The sequence below is a fragment of the Tachyglossus aculeatus genome, chromosome 8 (genome assembly GCF_015852505.1).
Source record: "Tachyglossus aculeatus isolate mTacAcu1 chromosome 8, mTacAcu1.pri, whole genome shotgun sequence".
NCBI classification, from domain to species: Eukaryota; Metazoa; Chordata; class Mammalia; order Monotremata; family Tachyglossidae; genus Tachyglossus; species Tachyglossus aculeatus.
This window is the reverse complement of record NC_052073.1, coordinates 1,475,186-1,497,260: the sequence shown is the minus strand read 5'-3', so window position 1 is coordinate 1,497,260 and position 22,075 is coordinate 1,475,186. Positions and strand designations below refer to the sequence as shown.

General features: G+C 45.7%; 1 protein-coding gene across 2 annotated transcripts in view; it reads right to left on the bottom strand.

The window, feature by feature from the left end:
* Positions 1 to 21,716, bottom strand: part of GOLM2 (golgi membrane protein 2) — a 54,048-nt gene extending 32,332 nt beyond the window's left edge. For both annotated transcript variants that reach the window (XM_038750121.1, XM_038750122.1), the window contains exons 1-3: positions 21,354 to 21,716; positions 9,906 to 9,960; positions 3,079 to 3,181 (exon numbers count right to left, since the gene is read on the bottom strand). In XM_038750121.1, the coding sequence (XP_038606049.1) occupies positions 3,079 to 3,181; positions 9,906 to 9,960; positions 21,354 to 21,680 (485 nt within the window). In that variant the 5' untranslated portion in view covers positions 21,681 to 21,716. The remainder of the gene's footprint in view (positions 1 to 3,078; positions 3,182 to 9,905; positions 9,961 to 21,353) is intronic.
* Positions 21,717 to 22,075: the final 359 nt, after the last annotated feature.

Here is a 22,075-nt window from a genome sequence, read left to right as displayed (position 1 = left end):
TGAGCGCTTACTGTGTGCAGAGCACGTACTAAGCGCTTGGGAAGTCCAAGTTGGCAACATCTAGAGACGGTCCCTACCCAACGGCGGGCTCACAGTCTAGAAGGGGGAGACAACAAAATAAAACATGTGGACAGGTGTCATCAGAATAAATAGAAAATCATTCATTCATTCAATCGTATTTATTGAGCTCTTACTGTGTGCAGAGCACTGGACTAAGCGCTTGGGAAGTACAAGTTGGCAACAATATAGAGACGGTCCTTACCCAACAGCGGGCTCACAGTCTAGAAGTTAGAAGCGAAGGGAGGGGAGGCGATGGCACACAAGTTGGGGAAAGGCCAGGGGCTGCTTGGGTCCATACCCTGCAAGTGGGTCTGCCTGAAATCAGCCAGAATAATAATAATAATAATAATAATAATAATAATAGCAGTATTTGTTAAGCACTTACTATGTGCCAGGCACTTTTCCATGTGCTTGGGTAGATATGAGATAATCACATTGGACACAGTCCCCGTCCCACATGGGGCTCACAGTCTTAATCTTTTCATTCATTCCTTCAATCGCATTTATTGAGTGCTTGCTTTGTGCAGAGCACTGTACTAAGCGCTTGGAAGAATACAATCCAGAGACCGGGCTTTGGAGTCAGAGGAAACGGGTTCAAATCCCGGCCCCGCCACTTGTCAGCTGTGTGACTTTGGGCAAGCTGCTTCCCTTCTCTGCGCCTCAGCGACCTCATCTGTAAAATGGAGATGAAGACCGTGAGCCCCCTTGTGGGACCACCTGATCACCTTGTAGCCTCCCCAGCTCTTAGAACGGTGCTTGGCACATAGTAAGCGCTTAATAAATGCCATCATCGTTATTATTACAACGAGTGAACGGAGGCACAGAGAAATCAAGTGACCTGCCCAAGATCACACAGCAGACAAGTGGTTGAGCCGGAATCGGACTCCCAATCTTGTGCTCTACCCACTAGGCCACCCTGCTTCTCATCTGGGCAGCCTGGGGAGCACACGGGGGCACGCGATGTCGGCGCCAACGTGCCCGGCCTGTGCCACATGGCAGCAGGAGGGTTCTTCTGGGAGGAGGAGGAAATGAGGAGTGAGAAGAGGAAGGAGATCATCATCATCAATCGTATTTATTGAGCGCTTACTGTGTGCAGAGCACTGTACTAAGCGCTTGGGAAGTCCAAGTTGGCAACATATAGAGACGGTCCCTACCCAACAGTGGGCTCACAGTCTAAAAGGGGGAGACAGACAACAAAACCAAACATACTAACAAAATAAAATAAATAGAATAGATATGTACAAGTAAAATAAATAGAGTAATAAATATGTACAAACATATATACATATATACAGGTGCTGTGGGGAAGGGAAGGAGGTAAGATTGGGGGGATGGAGAGCGGGATGAGGGGGAGAAAGCTCACCCTGTGAGCCACACTTGGGACAGGGACTGTGTCCAAATTAATTATCACATACCTACCCCAGCACTTAATAAAGAGCCTGGCCCATAATAAGCGCTTAACAAATACCATTAAAAAAAAAAAAAAAGAAGGGGACGGGGGCAGGGCACGGACCAGAGGCCCAGGAGGCTGAGGGAAGTGAAGCCAGAGAGCACGGAGAGGAAAATAATAATAATAATGACGATTCATTCATTCATTCATTCAATCGTATTTATTGCGCGCTTGTGTGCAGAGCACTGTACTAAGCGCTTGGGAAGTCCAAGTTGGCAACATCTAGAGACGGTCCCTACCCAACAGTGGGCTCACAGTCTAGAAGGGGGAGACAGAGAACCAGAACATAACCTATTAACAAAATAAAATAAAAAGAATAAATATGTACAAATAAAATAGAGTACTAACAGTAATAGTAGTAGCAGCAGCAGTAACAGTACTTATTCATTCATTCATTCATTCAATCGTATTTATTGAGCGCTTACTGTGTGCAGAGCACTGGACTAAGCGCTTGGGAAGTCCAAGTCAGCAACATCTAGGGACGATCCCTACCCAACAGCGGGCTCACAGTCTAGAAGGGGGAGACAGAGAACCAAAACAAAACATATTAATGAAATAAAATAAATAGAATAAATATGAACAAATAAAATAGAGTAATAACATAGTAATAGTAGTAGCAGCAGCAGTTACAGTACTTATTCATTCATTCATTCAATTGTATGTATGCCATCATTATTATCATTTCATTCATTATTCATTATCAATTATCATTATTATTATTATCTATTGAGCGCTTACTGTGTGCTGAGCACTGTACTAAGTGCTTGGGATCAACATCTTGATCTGCGAACCCCCTTTTAGAAGGGGGTTTTTAAGTTTGGGGCCTTGGGATTTACCCCGTCGCCCCTTTCTCACTAGGAAACGCTTTTGAGAACGCATCCGTGGCTCAGCAGATAGAGCCCGGGCTTTGGAGTCTGATGGCATTTGTTAAGCGCTTACTATGTGCAAAGCGCTGGGGGGATACAAGGTGATCAGGTTGTCCCACGTGGGGCTATCAGTCTTCATCCCCATTTTACAGATGAGGTAACTGAGGCACAGAGAAGTTAAGGTCACAAGGCAGACAAGTGGCGGAGCCGGGATTCGAACCCTTGACCTTCGACTCCCAAGCCCGTCCTCTTTCCACCGAGCCACGCCGAGGAAGCAGCATGAGGCCAGAGGAGGAGAGGAGGCAAAGCCGACCGAGCCCGGGAGAGGCATCTGTCCATATTTTTTACTCTATTTATTTATTTATTCATTTTATTTGTACATATCTATTCTATTTATTTTATTTTGTTAGTATGTTTGGTTTTGTTCTCTGTCTCCCCCTTTTAGACTGTGAGCCCACTGTTGGGTAGGGACTGTCTCTATATGTTGCCAATTTGGACTTCCCAAGCGCTTAGTACAGTGCTCTGCACATAGTAAGCGCTCAATAAATACGATTGATGATGATGATCTGTGACCGCAGTACACGCTGTGCACAGGGAACGTGTGTGTTTATTGTTGTAGCATGCTCTCCCACGTGCTTAGTCCGGCGCTTGGCACACCGTGAGCGCTCAGTAAATACGGCTGAATGAACTGAATGAAAATACCTCTCGTACTCCAGCCTCCTCCCGAGGTAAGTATTGTTCTTCTTGAAGTCGTGAAGCTGGTCCTCTTGGCGGAGGAACTCCTGGCGCAGCTCGGCAAGTTGTTCTGGCCCGGGGAAACGGAACAAGAGCACAGTGCTTCCCGGTGAGAAATTCGGCCCGGTTTCCGCACGTCCCCGCGGGAATACTCCGTGTTTCCCAATTACTCTTCCCCTCCTCTTCAGAAGACAAACGCTTACAATTAGCGCAGCGGATAAGTGACTTTTATGGCACATAAAGGCATCGTGAAGTGTGTTTTTAAATTTAGCAGGTCCTACTGGGGGGTTCTTCCAGCAGTGGGGAGAGGAGGAGGAGGAGGAAAAGGAAGGGAAGGGGGAGGAGGAACACAAGAAGGATCCACATCAAACCAAAATTCCGTATCACTGGATTGGAAGCCCTCGATCACCTTGCCTGTTCCTACTTCCCCTCGCTGATTTCCTATCGCATCCCAGGAAAAATGCTCTTAGCTCCTCTTACGCCAACCTAACTGTTCCTCTATTTCATCCACCTCCCTGCCGATCCCTTGCACACTCCCTGCTCCTAGCCTGGAATTCCCTACTCCTTCATATCCGACAGGCCGCCACTCTCCGCACCTGCAAAGCCTTATTAAAATCACACCTCCTCCAAGAGGTCTTCCCTGACTGATCCCTCATTTCCCCTACTCCCTTTCCTTTCTGTGTCATTCATTCATTCAATCGTATTTCCTGAGCGCTTACTGTGTGCAGAGCACTGTACTAAGCGCTTGGGAAGTCCAAGTTGGCAACATCTAGAGACGGTCCCTACCCAACAGTGGGCTCACGGTCTAGAAGGGGGAGACAGAGAACAAAACATATTAACAAAATAAAATAAATAGAATAGGTACAAATAAAATAGAGTAATAAATACGTACAAACATACATACATATATACAGGTGCTGTGGGGAGGGAAAGGAGGTAAGGCGGACGGGATGGGGAAGGGGAGAGGAAACCCCTGAAGTTGGATCTGTACCCTTTATTATTATTTTTTAATAGAATTTAAGCACTTACTACAGGCCAGGCACTGCACTAAGTGCTGGGGTAGATACAAAGAAGCAGTGTGGCTCAGTGGAAAGAGCTCGGGCTTGGGAGTCGGAGGTCACGGGCTCTAATCCCGGCTCTGCCACTTGTCAGCTGTGTGACTTGGGGCAAGTCACTCCACTTCTCTGTGCCTCAGATACCTCATCTGTGAAATGGGCATGTTACTGCCCTCCTCAAAAATCTCCAGTGGCTACCAATCAACCTACACGTCAGGCAGAAACTCCTCACCCTGGGTTTCAAGGCTGTCCATCCCCTGGCCCCCTCCTACCTCCCCTCCCTTCTGTCCTTCTCCAGCCCAGCCCGCACCCTCCGCTCCTCTGCCGCCGCTCACCTCCTCACCGGGCCTCGTTCTCGCCCGTCCCGCCGTCGACCCCCGGCCCACGTCCTCCCCCGGGGCCTGGAATGCCCCCAATCCCTCTGCCCATCCACCAAGCGAGCTCTCTTCCTCCCTTCAAAGCCCTACTGAGAGCTCACCTCCTCCAGGAGGCCTTCCCACACTCAGTCCCCTCCTTCCTCTCCCCCTCCCCCCCGCCTTACCTCCTTCCCCTCCCCACAGCACCTGTATATATGTTTGTACAAATTTATTACTCTATTTTACTTGTACAGATTTACTATTCTATTTATTTTATTTTGTTAATATGTTTTGTTTTGTTGTCTGTCTCCCCGTTCTAGACTGGGAGCCCACTGCTGGGTCGGGACCATCTCTATATGTTGCCAACTGGGACTTCCCAAGCGCTTAGTCCAGTGCTCTGCACACAGTAAGCGCTCAATAAATACGACTGAATGAATGAAATGGGGATTAAGACTGTGAGCCCCATGTGGGACAACCTGATTACCTTGTATCTATTCCAGTGCTTAGAATAGTGCTTGGCACATAGTAAGCGCTTAACACATGCCATCATTATTATTATTATTAATTATTAGACACCATCCCTGTCCCACAGGGGGGCTCACGGTCTTAATCCCCATTTTACCAAGGAGCTAACTGAAGCACAGCAGCAGACAAGTGGCAGAGCCGGGATTACTCACCCCACCCTCAGCCCTTTAACACTTATGTACGTGCCCGTAATCTACTTTAACGCCCGTCTCCGCCTCTAGACTGTAAGCTCCTCGTGGGCAGGGAGCAGATCTTCCAACTCCGTTACACTGTACTACCTCAACGGCTCTGCACGCAGTAAGCGCTCAGTCAAGGTTGGTTGATTGGTCCACAGAGCTGGACTCCCACTCCACGGAGCAGGATGCTGGGCCTGATGGCACTCTGGCCCCCGGACTCCTAAATTTCTGAGTCTTTAGTCCCCGGGCCGAGCCCAGGCTCGGGCCATTTTCTCATCCTTCCGGGAATGGCAATCCGGGCTAGCAGAAGAGAACCAGGGCTGGGTGGGTGGGGGGCCTTCGTTACTGGATCATTCATTCATTCATTCAATCATATTTATCGAGCGCTTACTGCGTGCGGAGCACCGTCCTGAGCTCTTGGGAAGTACAAATAGAGATCACCCAACCTCCATCCCAAGGGTCCGAGTCCCCCGAAGACAGCAGGACGTTTCTACTCTGGAACAAATGAGGAAGTGAGCTTTGACTCACAGCGCCTGGGGAGCTCAGGGAACAGAGGAACATCACCTAACCCGGCTGAACCAGCTTCCAGTGCTCCTTTCAACTCCGGCCCCGTCTTCCCCTCTGGCCCCAGCTACTTCAAGTGCCTTGCCGGGAGCTCCGGTCAGGGGAGTTTGGGCCAAATTGTCCCAACGGTGGGGGACTGATTCGCCGGCATCACCCCGGGATGGGTTGATGGTAGGCGGGTGGGGCGGAGCTCTCAGCCCCTTAGCACTGATGTATAACAGCTGAAATTTAATGTTTGTCTCTCTCTCTCTCTCTCTAGGCTCTCAAGGCAGGGACCATGCCTACCAACTCTGTTATACTGCAACTCCCAAGCACTTATTACAGTGCTCTGCAGACAGTAAGTGCTCAAGTACATCTGAAATTTAATTTAATGTTTGTCTCTTTCTCCCTAGGCTCTGAGCTCCATCAAGGCAGGGACCGTGCCTACCAACTCTGTTATACTGCAACTCCCAAGCACTTATTACAGTGCTCTGCAGACAGTAAGTGCTCGAATACAACATCTGAAATTTAATTTAATGCTTGTCTCTCTCTCTCTAGGCTCTGAGCTCCATCAAGGCAGGGACCGTGCCTACCAACTCTGTTATACTGCAACTCCCAAGCACTTATTACAGTGCTCTGCAGACAATAAGTGCTCAAATACAACATCTGAAATTTAATTTAATGTTTGTCTCTCTCTAGGCTCTGAGCTCCATCAAGGCAGGGACCGTGCCTACCAACTCCGTTATACTGCAACTCCCAAGCACTTATTACAGTGCTCTGCAGACAATAAGTGCTCAAATACATCTGAAATTTAATTTAATGTTTGTCTCTATCTCTCTCGAGGCTCTGAGTTCCATCAAGGCAGGGACCGTGCCTACCAACTCTGTTATACTGCAACTCCCAAGCACTTATTACAGTGCTCTGCAGACAATAAGTGATCAAATACAACATCTGAAATTTAACTTAATGTTTGTCTCTCTCTCTCTAGGCTCTGAGCTCCATCAAGGCAGGGACCGTGCCTACCAACTCTGTTATAGTGCAACTCCCAAGCACTTATTACAGTGCTCTGCAGACAGTAAGTGCTCAAATACATCTGAAATTTAATTTAATGTTTGTCTCCCTCTCTTTCTAGGCTCTGAGCTCCATCAAGGCAGGGACCGTGCCTACCAACTCTGTTATACTGCAACTCCCAACCACTTATTACAGTGCTCTGCAGACAGTAAGTGCTCGAATACAACATCTGAAATTTAATTTAATGCTTGTCTCTCTCTCTCTAGGCTCTGAGCTCCATCAAGGCAGGGACCATGCCTACCAACTCTGTTATACTGCAACTCCCAAGCACTTATTATAGTGCTCTGCAGACAGTAAGTGCTCGAATACAACAAATGAAACTTAATTTAATGTTTGTCTCTCTCTCTCTAGGCTCTGAGCTCCATCAAGGCAGGGACCATGCCTACCAACTCTGTTATACTGCAACTCCCAAGCACTTATTACAATGCTCTGCAGACAATAAGTGCTCAAATACAACACCTGAAATTTAATTTAATGTTTGTCTCTCTCTCTCTAGGCTCTGAGCTCCATCAAGGCAGGGACCGTGCCTACCAACTCTGTTGTAGTGCAACTCCCAAGCACTTATTACAGTGCTCTGCAGACAATAAGTGCTCAAATACATCTGAAATTTAATTTAATGTTTGTCTCCCTCTCTTTCTAGGCTCTGAGCTCCATCAAGGCAGGGACCGTGCCTACCAACTCTGTTATACTGCAACTCCCAACCACTTATTACAGTGCTCTGCAGACAGTAAGTGCTCGAATACAACATCTGAAATTTAATTTAATGCTTGTCTCTCTCTCTCTAGGCTCTGAGCTCCATCAAGGCAGGGACCGTGCCTACCAACTCTGTTATACTGCAACTCTCAACCACTTATTACAGTGCTCTGCAGGCAATAAGTGCTCAAATACCGCTGACCGACTGAGCAGCATGGCGAAATGGATAGAGCACGGGGCGTCAGAAGGTCACGGGTTCGTATCCCGGCTCTGCCACTTGTGTGCTGTGTGGCCTTGGGGAAGTCACTTCACTTCTCCGGGCCTCAGTTCCCTCCTCTGTAAAATGGGGATTAAGACGGTGAGCCCTATGCGGGACAGGGACTGTGTCCAACCCGATTTACGTGTACCCACTCCAGTGCTTAGTACAGTGCCTAGCACATAGTAAACACTTTAATTATTATTATTATTATTGTTGAGATTGCAACAGTCAAATCAATCAACAGCATTTACCAAGGGTCTACTGTGTGCCAAGCACTGTACTAAATGCCTGGAAGAGTGCAGGCATTCCCTGAAACAGGCAGGGAACGTTTCTGCTAATTCCGTTGTACTCTCCCAATGCTTAGCACAATGCTCTGCACAACGTGCTCAGTAAATATCATTGATTAATTAATACTAGAATTACAGTTGGCCACAGGATCAGGGCTGCTCACCCTACCTGCCAAGTCAGTTGCTGGCTGACCCATCCGTCCCCCCGGGACTATTTTCAGACCCTTTGAGTGAGGGCCAAGCAGGTGGTAAATTCTCGAGAAAGACTTAGCGAGGGTTGAATTTTGATATCTAATCCATTTCCTCTCCTATTTAGTGTTGGTATCTTCTCCTTCCCTTGCAATCCTCCTTCTGCTGGCCAAAGGTCACCTTTGGGAAATATTCTTCGTGTCTGTCTGTCATCCGCAGCTTTGGCCATCCAAAAGAGAGCCAGAGGGGCGAGGAGGACACGTAGGGTGGGAGACCCCCACCCTGCTACCTCGCTGGGCCCAAGCTCCCCTCTCGAAGGGCTACACTCTAGACGGTGAGCTCGCTGTATGTGTGTGTCTGCTATATTGTGGCCTTGTCCTCTCCCAGGCACTTAGTTCAGTGCTCTGCACACATTAAGCGCTCGATAAGGCAGAAACTCCTCACCCTGGGCTTCCAGGCTGTCCATCCCCTCGCCCCCTCCTACCTCCCCTCCCTTCTCTCCTTCTCCAGCCCAGCCCGCACCCTCCGCTCCTCCGCCGCTAATCTCCTCACCGTACCTCGCTCATGCCTGTCCCTCCATCGACCCCCCGCCCACGTCATCCCCCGGGCCCGGAATGCCTTCCCTCTGCCCATCCGCCAAGCTAGCTCTCTTCCTCCCTTCAAGGCCCTGCTGAGAGCTCACCTCCTCCAAGAGGCCTTCCCAGACTGAGCCTCTTCCTTCCTCTCCCCCTCTCCATCCCCATCTTACCTCCTTCCCTTCCCCACAGCACCTGTATATATGCATATATGTTTGTACAGATTTATTACTCTATTTATTTATTTATTTTACTTGTACATATCTATTCTATTTATTTTCTTTTGTTAGTATGTTTGGTTTTGTTCTCTGTCTCCCCCTTTTAGACTGTGAGCCCACTGTTGGGTAGGGACTGTCTCTAGATGTTGCCAATTTGTACTTCCCAAGCGCTTAGTACAGTGCTCTGCACATAGTAAGCGCTCAATAAATACGATTGATGATGATGCTGTTGCCAATTTGTACTTCCCAAGCGCTTAGTACAGCGCTCTGCACATAGTAAGTGCTCAATAAATACAATTGATTGATTGATTGATTGATAACTACGACTGACCGCCTAGGTTGTCCCGGGACCTCTGACTAGGAGGCTCGTTTGCCAGAAGCTCCCAATGCCTGAACGGTGGTTTCCGAAATCCGGCCAACCGCCTGCCCGAACCCAGACAAGTATTCCTTGAGCGGAGCAACTCCGGTGTTGCCACCCCCTCACCCCCAGCAGACTCCCAAGACGGTCGTCTGAAACCTCCCATTGTCTGCAGGCTGAGAGACCAGTCGAATCCGTCGACGGTTTCCGCATCGGACGCTCGGGCCGGCCGAGAAACTTCGGCGGGAGACTGACCACGCAGAGCTGCTCAGTCTCCCGCTGAAATTTCTCGGCCGGCCCGAGCGTCCGATCAATCAATCGATTGATTGATCGGACGCTCGGGCCGGCCGAGAAATTTCAGCGGGAGACTGACCGCGCAGAGCTGCTCCCGAGTCAGAGAGACTAACAGCAGACCTCGCAGGAGGAAGAGATTCGCGTTCTTTACGGGGGGAAGTCATCCTTTAGCTCATCCTTTGCGAACCGCCTCACCTTTTAGACGATGGATGTCTGCCATCTGGTACGATATATTGTTCTGCAACTTGACCTGAAACAAAAGGTAAACGTTTACTGCGCAAATTCTACCTGGCCAGGTTAACCCCGGCTCGGTGTGCATTAATACACACCGACGACTGCTGATTTAGTAGATGCAAAAAGGTTCCTCTCTCTATTCATCATCATCATCATCATCAATCGTATTTATTGAGCGCTTACTATGTGCAGAGCACTGAACTAAGCGCTTGGGAAGTACAAATTGGCAACATACAGAGACAGTCCCTACCCAACAGTGGGCTCACAGTCTAAAAGGGGACTAAAAACAGTCTGAAGTCTAAAAAGAAATAGAAAAGATATGTACAAATAAATAAATCATCATCATCAATCGTATTTATTGAGCGCCTACTATGTGCAGAGCACTGTACTAAGCGCTTGGGAAGTCCAAATTGGCAACATAGAGAGACAGTCCCTACCCAACGGTGGGCTCACGGTCTAAAAGGGGACTAAAAATAGTCTAAAGTCTAAAAATAAATAGAATAGATATGTACAAATAAAATAAATAAATCATCATCAATCGTATTTATTGAGCGCTTACTATGCGCAGAGCACTGCACTAGGCGCTTGGGAAGTACCAATTGGCAACATAGAGACAGTCCCTACCCAACAGTGGGCTCACAGTCTAAAAGGGGACTAAAAATAGTCTAAAGTCTAAAAATAAATAGAATAGATATGTACAAATAAAATAAATAAATCATCATCATCAATCGTATTTATTGAGTGCTTACTATGTGCAGAGCACTGTACTAAGCGCTTGGGAAGTCCAAATTGGCAACATAGAGAGACAGTCCCATTGTACTCTCCCAAACGCTTAGTACAGTACTTTGCACACGGTAGGCGCTCAAACACTATTGAATGAATGTGAGAACTTGGGCAAGTCCCTTCACTGGGCCTCACAGTCACCTCATGTGCAAAATGGGGATGACGACTGGGAGCCCCACGTGGGACAGGGACAACCTGACTGACCGTCTCTATATGTGGCCAACTTGTCCTTTCCAAGCGCTTAGTACAGTGCTCTGCACACAGTAAGCGCTCAATAAATACGATTGAATGAACGAAGTTAGTACAGTGCTAAGCGCTTAGTACAGTGCTCTGCACACAGTAAGCGCTCAATAAATACGATTGATGATGATTAACTTGCATCTACCCCAGTGACTGACAACCAGTAAGCGCTTAACAACTACCATCATCATCAACTCTGTTACGCCGTACTCTCCCAATCAATCAACCGTATTTATTGAGCGCTTACTGTGTGCACAGCACTGGACTAAGCGCTTGGGAAGTCCAGGTTGGCAACATATAGAGACAGTCCCTAACCAACAGCGCGCTCACAGTCTAGAAGGGGGAGACAGGGAACCAAACCAAACATATTACCAAAATAAAATAAAGAGAATAGATATGTACAAGTAAACTAAATAAATATTTATTTGTGGATGGGGAGGAGGGAGGAAAAAGGGGGCTCGCCCAAAGTCACCCAGATGACAGTTGGCGGGATCTGAACCCATGACCACACAGTAAGTGCTCAATTAATACAGCCGACTCAGATACAGTGCAGAGTACTGTACGAAGCCCTTGGGAAGTCCAAGTTGGCAACATCTAGAGACGGTCCCTACCCAACAGTGGGCTCACAGTCTAGAAGGGGGAGACAGAGAACAAAACAAAACATATTAACAGAATAAAATAAATAGATTATGTACAAGTAAAACAGAGTAATAAATATATATAATACAGTATATTGTATAGTCAATAGTCAATTGACTATACAATTGACTGTATTGTATAGTCAATACAGTAGTCTATTGCTTTCTCCTACCTGGGATTTATTTTGGTATCTTTCTCCCCTGCCAGACTGAAAGCTCCTTGAGAGAAAAAATCAAGTCTAATAATAATAATAATTATGGCATTGGTTAAGCACTTACTATGTGCCAGGCACTGTACTAAGCGCCGGATGAAATCTGTTGTCCTCTGGCAAATGCTCATTACAGTTTGTATTCAATCGTATTTATTGAGCACTTACTGTGTGCAGAGCACTGAACTAAACGCTTGGGAAGTCCAAGTTGGCAACATCTAGAGACGGTCCCTACCCAACAGTGGGCTCACAGTCTAGAAGGGGGAGACAGAGAACAAAACCAAACATATTAACAGAATAAAATAAATAGAATAGATATGTACAAGTAAAATAAATAAATAAGTAGAGTAATAAATATATACAATACAGTATATTGTATAGTCAGCAGTCAATTGCCTGTATTGTATAGTCAATACAGTAGTCTACTGCTTTCTCCTACCTGGGATTTATTTTAGTATCTTTCTCCCCTGCCAGACTGAAAGCTCCTTGATAGCAAAAATCAAGTCTAATGATAACAATAATTATGGTATTTGTTAAGCACTTAGTCCGTGCCAGGCACCTTACTAAGCGCCAGATGAAATCTATTGTCCTCTGTCAAATGCTCATTACAGTTTGCACAGATTTATTACTCTATTTATTTTACTTGTACGTATTTGCTATTCTATTTATTTTGTTAACGATGTGCACTTAGCTTTAATTCTATTTATTCTGATGACTTGGCACCTGACCACATGTTTTGTTGTGTTGTCTGTCTCCCCCTTCTAGACTGTGAGCCCGCTGTTGGGTAGGAACCGTCTCTAATATGTCGCCAACTTGTACTTCCCAAGCGCTTAGTACAGTGCTCTGCACACAGTAAGCGCTCAATAAATATGACTGAATGAATGAATTACTTGATTACTCTATATATGCAGTAGGAGTGCAATAAATGCCACCGAATGACTGAAAACTGCCAGCCCAGTCAACTTTTACAACCTCTTACATCAAATGGTGTCCAACCTGATCAACGGGGATTCGTTCATTCATTCAATCATATTTACTGAGCGCTTACTGTGTGCAGAGCACTGTACTAAGCGCTTGGGAAGTACAAGTTGGCAACATATAGAGACGGTCCCTACCCAAAAGGGGACCTAGCCCAGCACTTAGAACAGTGCTTGGCACGTAGTGTTCAGTCAGTCATATTTACCGAGCAGTTACGATGTGCAGAGCACTGTACTAAGCGCTTGTGAGAGTACAAGTCAGTGCTTCAGAATAATAATAATAATGTTGGTATTTGATAAGCACTTACTATGTGCCAAGCACTGTTCTAAGCATTCATTCATTCAATCGTATTTATTGAGCGCTTACTGTGTGCAGAGCACTGTACTAAGTGCTTGGGAAGTCCAAGTTGGCAACACAGAGAGACGGTCCCTACCCAACAGCGGGCTCACGGTCTAGAAAGGGGAGACAGACAACAAAACAAAACATACTAACAAAATAAACCGAATATGTACAAATAAAATGAATAGAGTAATAAATACGTACAAACATATATACATATATACAGGATACACTGGGGGGAGACAAGGTAATCAAGGTTGTCCCACGTGGGGCTCACAGTCTTAATCCCCATTTTACAGAACAGGGAACTTTGGCACAGAGAAGTTAAGTGACTCACCCAAAGTCACACAGCTGAGAAGTGGCAGAGCCGGGATTGGAACCCACAACCTCTTCCCCCCAAGAAGTACTGTTATTATTTTGGAACACACATTATCTGATGGAAGGAAGCATGATTCATTCATTCATTCAATCGTATTTATTGAGCGCTTACTGTGTGCAGAGCACTGGACTAAGCGCTTGGGAAGTCCAAGTTGGCAACATCTAGAGCCAATCCCTACCCAACAGTGGGCCCACAGACTGGAAGGGGGAGACAGAGAACCAAAACAAAACATATTAACGAAATAAAATAGAATAAATATGTACAAATAAAATAGAGTAATAACAGTAATAGTAGTAGCAGCAGCAGTAACAGTATTTATTCATTCATTCAATCGCATTTATTGAGCGCTTACTGTGTGCAGAGCACTGGACTAAGTGCTTGGGAAGTCCAAGTTGGCAACATCTAGAGCTGATCCCTACCCAACAGTGGGCTCACAGTCTAGAAGGGGGAGACAGAGAACAAAACAAAACATATTAACAGAATAAAATAAATAGAATAAATATGTACAAATAAAATAGAGTAATAATATAGTAATAGTAGTAGCAGCAGCAGTAACAGTACTTATTTATTCATTCATTCAATCGTATTTTTGAGCGCTTACTGTGTGCAGAGCACTGTACTAAGCGCTTGGGAAGTCCAAGTTGGCAACATCTAGAGACGATCCCTACCCAACAGCGGGCTCACAGTCTAGAAGGGGGAGACAGAGAACCAAAACAAAACATATTAACGAAATAAAATAAATAGAATAAGTATGTACAAATAAAATAGAGTAATAACACAGTAATAGTAGTAGCAGCAGCAGTAACAGTATTTATTCATTCATTCATTCAATCGTATTTTTGAGCGCTTACTGTGTGCAGAGCACTGTACTAAGCGCTTGGGAAGTCCAAGTTGGCAACATCTAGAGACGATCCCTACCCAACAGCGGGCTCACAGTCTAGAAGGGGGAGACAGAGAACCAAAACAAAACATATTAACGAAATAAAATAAATAGAATAAGTATGTACAAATAAAATAGAGTAATAACACAGTAATAGTAGTAGCAGCAGCAGTAACAGTATTTATTCATTCATTCATTCAATCGTATTTTTGAGCGCTTACTGTGTGCAGAGCACTGTACTAAGCGCTTGGGAAGTCCAAGTTGGCAACATCTAGAGACGATCCCTACCCAACAGCGGGCTCACAGTCTAGAAGGGGGAGACAGAGAACCAAAACAAAACATATTAACGAAATAAAATAAATAGAATAAGTATGTACAAATAAAATAGAGTAATAACACAGTAATAGTAGTAGCAGCAGCAGTAACAGTATTTATTCATTCATTCATTCAATCGTATTTTTGAGCGCTTACTGTGTGCAGAGCACTGTACTAAGCGCTTGGGAAGTCCAAGTTGGCAACATCTAGAGACGATCCCTACCCAACAGCGGGCTCACAGTCTAGAAGGGGGAGACAGAGAACCAAAACAAAACATATTAACGAAATAAAATAAATAGAATAAGTATGTACAAATAAAATAGAGTAATAACACAGTAATAGTAGTAGCAGCAGCAGTAACAGTATTTATTCATTCATTCATTCAATCGTATTTTTGAGCGCTTACTGTGTGCAGAGCACTGTACTAAGCGCTTGGGAAGTCCAAGTTGGCAACATCTAGAGACGATCCCTACCCAACAGCGGGCTCACAGTCTAGAAGGGGGAGACAGAGAACCAAAACAAAACATATTAACGAAATAAAATAAATAGAATAAGTATGTACAAATAAAATAGAGTAATAACACAGTAATAGTAGTAGCAGCAGCAGTAACAGTATTTATTCATTCATTCATTCAATCGTATTTTTGAGCGCTTACTGTGTGCAGAGCACTGTACTAAGCGCTTGGGAAGTCCAAGTTGGCAACATCTAGAGACGATCCCTACCCAACAGCGGGCTCACAGTCTAGAAGGGGGAGACAGAGAACCAAAACAAAACATATTAACGAAATAAAATAAATAGAATAAGTATGTACAAATAAAATAGAGTAATAACACAGTAATAGTAGTAGCAGCAGCAGTAACAGTATTTATTCATTCATTCATTCAATCGTATTTTTGAGCGCTTACTGTGTGCAGAGCACTGTACTAAGCGCTTGGGAAGTCCAAGTTGGCAACATCTAGAGACGATCCCTACCCAACAGCGGGCTCACAGTCTAGAAGGGGGAGACAGAGAACCAAAACAAAACATATTAACGAAATAAAATAAATAGAATAAGTATGTACAAATAAAATAGAGTAATAACACAGTAATAGTAGTAGCAGCAGCAGTAACAGTATTTATTCATTCATTCATTCAATCGTATTTTTGAGCGCTTACTGTGTGCAGAGCACTGTACTAAGCGCTTGGGAAGTCCAAGTTGGCAACATCTAGAGACGATCCCTACCCAACAGCGGGCTCACAGTCTAGAAGGGGGAGACAGAGAACCAAAACAAAACATATTAACGAAATAAAATAAATAGAATAAGTATGTACAAATAAAATAGAGTAATAACACAGTAATAGTAGTAGCAGCAGCAGTAACAGTATTTATTCATTCATTCATTCAATCGTATTTTTGAGCGCTTACTGTGTGCAGAGCACTGTACTAAGCGCTTGGGAAGTCCAAGTTGGCAACATCTAGAGACGATCCCTACCCAACAGCGGGCTCACAGTCTAGAAGGGGGAGACAGAGAACCAAAACAAAACATATTAACGAAATAAAATAAATAGAATAAGTATGTACAAATAAAATAGAGTAATAACACAGTAATAGTAGTAGCAGCAGCAGTAACAGTATTTATTCATTCATTCATTCAATCGTATTTTTGAGCGCTTACTGTGTGCAGAGCACTGTACTAAGCGCTTGGGAAGTCCAAGTTGGCAACATCTAGAGACGATCCCTACCCAACAGCAAGCTCACAGTCTAGAAGGGGGAGACAGAGAACCAAAACCAAACATGTTAATGATATAAAAATGAACAAATAAAATAGAGTATTTATTCTATTCCCAAGTGCTCAGTAAAGTGAGCACTCATTAAAGCCGCCTGAACGGATGGACTGACGGATTGAGGGCGACCCTCCATCCGCATCCTGAGCCGATCCTGTTGCCAACTTGTACTTCCCAAGCGCTTAGCACAGTGCTCTGCACACAGTAAGCGCTCAATAAATACAATTGATTGATTGATTGATTGACCCTGGGTCTTCTGTCCACTGATCCAAGGTGGGGATCCGCCTCTACGGTGTATGCTCGCTGGGCGCGGGGAAGGTGGCTGTTTGTTGGGGCCCTCCCAGGCACTCAGTACACTGGTCTGCACAGCGTAAGCGCTCAATAAACAGGATTGAGTGACTGACTCAAATCCGTCAATCACTCTTCCCCCCTTCAAAGCCCCCTCCAGGAGGCCTTCCCAGACTAAGCCCCCTTTTCCTTGGCTCCTCTTCCCTTCCACGTCACCTCAACTCTCTCCCTCTCCCCATCCCACAGCACTTATGTCATATCTCCACACAGTGGCTGTTTGTTGGGGCCCTTCCAGGCACCCAGTACAGTGGTCTGCACACAGTAAGCACTCAATAAATACGATTGATTGATCTCCATAATTCAATTTATTTACATCGATGGCTCTTGTTTCCATGTCTGTCTCCCCCCCAACGGCCCCAGACTGTAAGCCCGGTGTGGGCAGGGGTTGCCTCTCTTCATCGCTATATTGTCCTTTCCAAGCGCTTAGTCCAGTGCTCTGTACACAGTAAGCACTCAATAAATACGATTGATTGATTGATTCATTCATTCGTACTCATTCATTCATATTCATTCATTTGTATTCATTCATTCATTCGTATTTATTCATTCAAGACCGTGAGCCCACTGTCGGGTAGGGATCGTCTCTATATGTTGCCAACTTGGACTTCCCAAGTGCTTAGTACAGTGCTCTGCACACAGTAAGTGCTCAGTAAATATGATTGATTGATTGATTCATTCGTATTCATTTATTCATTCATTCATATTCCTTCATACTTATTTATTCATTTGTATTTATTCATTCATTCGTATTCATTCATTCGTATCTATTATTCATTCGTATTCATTCATATTCATTCCTTCAGTCGTATTTATTTATTCATTCGTATTCACTCATTCATTCACTCATATTTATTCATTGATTCAGTCGTATTTATTCATTCGTATTCATTCATTCAGTCAGTCGTATTCATTCGTTCATTCATTCAATTGTATTTACTTATTCATTCGTATTCACTCATATTTATTCATTCATTCACTCGTATGCATTTATTCATTCATTCAGTCGCATTTATTCATTCGCATTTATTCATTCATATTCATTCATTCAAGCACATAGTACAGTGCTCTGCACATAGTAAGCGCTCAATAAATACGATTGATGATGATTCTATCGTATTTAGGTATTCATTCATTCATATTCATTTATTCATTCGTATTCATTTATTCATTTGCATTCATTCATTCGTATTCATATTCATTCATTCATCCATACTTATTTATTCATTTGTATTCATTCATTCATCCGTATTCATTCATTCATTCAATCGCGTTGATTGAGCGCTTACTGTGCACGGGCGGCGGGTCTGACCTTGATTGATTATTTAGTCATTCGTATTCATTTATTCACTCATATTCATTCCTTCATTCAGTCGTATTTATTTATTCATTCGCATTCATTCATTCACATTCACGCATTCGTATCCATCCATTCATTGTCGTATTTATTCGCATCCATTTATTCATGTCTTCATTCCTTCAGTCGCATTCATTTATTCATTCGCATCCACTCATTCATTCAGTCGTATTTCTATGTTGCCAACTCGTACTTCCCAAGCGCTCAGTCCAGTGCTCTGCACACAGTAAGCGCTCAATCATCATCATCATCATCATCAACCGTACTTATTGGGCGCTTACTGTGTGCAGAGCACTGTACTGAGCGCTTGGGAAGTCCAAATTGGCAACATATAGAGACAGTCCCTACCCAACAGTGGGCTCCCAGTCTGAAAAGGGGAGACAGAGAACAAAACCAAACACACTAACAAACTAAAAGAAATAGAATAGATAGGTACAAGTAAAATAAATATAAAGAGAGTAAAGATGACTGTGGTTATTTGTTAACTGCTTCCTATGTGCCAGCGTCGGGGTGGAAACGAGCTAATCAGGTTGGCCGCAGTCCCTGCCCCACATGGGGCTCACGGGCTTAATCCCCATTTTACAGACAAGGTAACTGAGGCTCGGAATACACAGTGAGTGCTCAATAAATACCATCAACTGATTGATCGATAGCCAAGGAGAGCCTGCACAGAGCTGACAGAGTTAGAGCCACCGACGGCCTGTACAACACACAGGAGCAGAAATGCAAACGCCCAGGAATCATCATCATCATCAATCGTATTTATTGAGCGCTTACTGTGCGCAGAGCACTGTACTAAGCGCTTGGGACGTCCAAATTGGCAACATCTAGAGACAGTCCCTGCCCAACAGCGGGCTCACGGTCTAAAAGGGGGAGACAGAGAACAAAACCAAACCTACTAACAAAATAAAATAAATAGACTAGATACGTACAAGTAAATAAATAGAGTAATAAATATGTACAAACATATATCCAGGTGCTGTGGGGAAGGGAAGGAGGTAGACTTTTAGACTGTGAGCCCGCTGTTGGGTAGGGACTGTCTCTATATGTTGCCAATTTGTACTTCCCAAGCGCTTAGTCCAGTGCTCTGCACATAGTAAGTGCTCAGTAAATACGACTGATGATGAGGTAAGATGATTGATTATTTAGTCATTCGCATTCATTCATTCAGCCGCGTCGGTCGGGCGCTTACTGCGCGCAGAGCGGCGGGGCGACCTCCTTCCCTTCCCCACAGCACCTGTATATATGTTTGTACAGATTTATTACTCTATTGATTTATTTTACTTGTACATATCTATTCTATTTATTTTATTTTGTGAGCATGTTTGGTTTTGTTCTCTGTCTCCCCCTTTTAGACTGTGAGCCCACCGTTGGGTAGGGACTGTCTCTATATATGTTGCCAATTTGTACTTCCCAAGCGCTTAGTCCAGCGCTCTGCACATTGTAAGCGCTCAATAAATACGACTGATGATGAGGTAAGATGATTGATTATGTAGTCATTCGCATTCATTCATTCAGCCGCGTCGGTCGGGCGACCTCCTTCCCTTCTCCACAGCACCTGTATATATGTATATATGTTTATACATATTTATTACTCTATTTACTTATTTATTTTCCTTGTACATATCTATTCTATTTATTTTATTTTGTGAGTCTGTTTGGTTTTGTTCTCCGTCTCCCCCTTTTAGACTGTGAGCCCACTTTTGGGTAGGGACCGTCTCTATATATGTTGCCAATTTGTACTTCCCAAGCGCTTAGTCCAGTGCTCTGCACATAGTAAGCGCTCAATAAATACGATTGATGATGATGGTGATGATGTTGGGTAGGGACTGTCTCTAGATGTTGCCAATTTGGAGTTCCCAAGCGCTTAGTCCAGTGCTCTGCACATAGTAAGCGCTCAATAAATACGATTGACGACGAGTTAAGATGATTGATTATGCATTCATTCATTCAGCCGCGTAGGTCGGGCGACCTCCTTCCCTTCCCCACAGCACCTGTATATATGTGTACATACGTTTGTACATATTTATTACTCTATTTATTTATTTATTTTACATGTACCTATCTATTCTATTTATTTTATTTTGTGAGTAGGTTTGGTTTTGTTCTCCGTCTCCCCCTTTTAGACTGTGAGCCCACCGGTGGGTAGGGACTGTCTCTATATGTTGCCAACTTGGACTTCCCAAGCGCTTAGCCCAGTGCTCTGCACATAGTAAGCGCTCAATAGGATTGATGATGATGATGATGCTGGGTAGGGACTGTCTCTATATGTTGCCAATTTGTACTTCCCAAGCGCTTAGCACAGTGCTCTGCACATAGTAAGCGCTCAGTAAATACGACTGATGATGAGGTAAGATGATTGATTATGTAGTCATTCGCATTCATTCATTCAGCCGCGTCGGTCGGGCGACCTCCTTCCCTTCCCCACAGCACCTGTATATATGTATGTACAGATTTATTACTCCATTTTACTTGTACATATCTATTCTATTTATTTTATTTTGTGAGTAGGTTTGGTTTCGTTCTCCGACTCCCCCTTTTAGACTGTGAGCCCACTGCTGGGTAGGGACTGTCTCTATATGTTGCCAATTTGGACTTCCCAAGCGCTTAGCACAGTGCTCTGCACACAGTAAGCGCTCAATAAATACGATTGATGATGATGATGTTGCCAATTTGGACTTCCCAAGCGCTTAGTCCAGTGCTCTGCACAGAGTAAGCGCTCAATAAATACGATTGATGATGATGATGTTGCCAATTTGGACTTCCCAAGCGCTTGGCACAGTGCTCTGCACATAGTAAGCGCTCAATAAATACGATTGATGATGATGATGATGATGTTGGGTAGCGACTGTCTCTATACGTTGCCAACTTGTACTTCCCAAGTGCTCAGTCCAGTGCTCCGCACAGAGTAAGCGCTCAATAAATACGATTGATGATGATGATGTTGCCAATCTGCACTTCCCAAGCGCTTAGCACAGTGCTCTGCACACGGTAAGCGCTCAGTAAATACGATAGATGATGAGGTAAGATGATTGATCATGTGGTCGTTCGCATGCACTCATTCAGCCGCGCCGCTCCGGGCGGGCGCGCGGGGCGCTCAGCAAGTAGGCGTCTCTCTCTCTCGCGCGCGCGCGGGGGGGGGGCGCTCAGTACGTAGGCGTCGGCGGGCGCCGGGCCTGACCTTGTCGTGGTCGCAGGTGCGGCCGTGCCCCTGTCGGTCGCGGAGCTGGGCGGCCAGACGGCCGCAGTCGGCGTCCTGCCGCTCGAGCCGCTTCTTGTGCGAGTCGACGAGGAGCAGCAGGTCGGCGTTGCGCCTGTCCAGGCGGGCGCGGGCCGCCTCGCCGCGCTGGGCCCGGGCCTGCAGGGCGGACAGCTGCGCGCGCAGCGCCCCGTGCCGGGCCCACACGCTCCAGTAGTTGAAGGCCAGCACGGCCACGGCGCCCAGCAGCCCCAGCAGCAGCGCGGGCGGCAGCCGGCCGGGCCGCCGGACCGAGCCCAGGCCCACCATCGGCCACCGTCCCCGCCCCACACGCGGCCGGCCGCCGACTGACGACGGACCACCGCGGACCCCGCACGGCGCAGGCGCGGGAGCGGCGCGCGCGCCCGCCCCCGACGGCCGCCGGACCCCGCACGGCGCAGGCGCGGCGCGCGCGCCCCCCCCTCCCCCCCACGGCCGTCTCCCCTCTCGCGAGAAGAGCGCGCCCCGCCCATTCTTGCCTCCTCCTCCTCCGTCCCCCGACGGCGATCTCGCGAGAGTCGGCCGCCATTTTCGCCGAGGCCGGGAGCCGTTATGCTCATTCGTTCATTCGTTCGTTCACTCGCTCGTGTTTATTCATTCATTCGAATTCATTCGTATTTATTGATTCATTCATTCGCATTTATGTATTCGTTCGCTCATTCGGA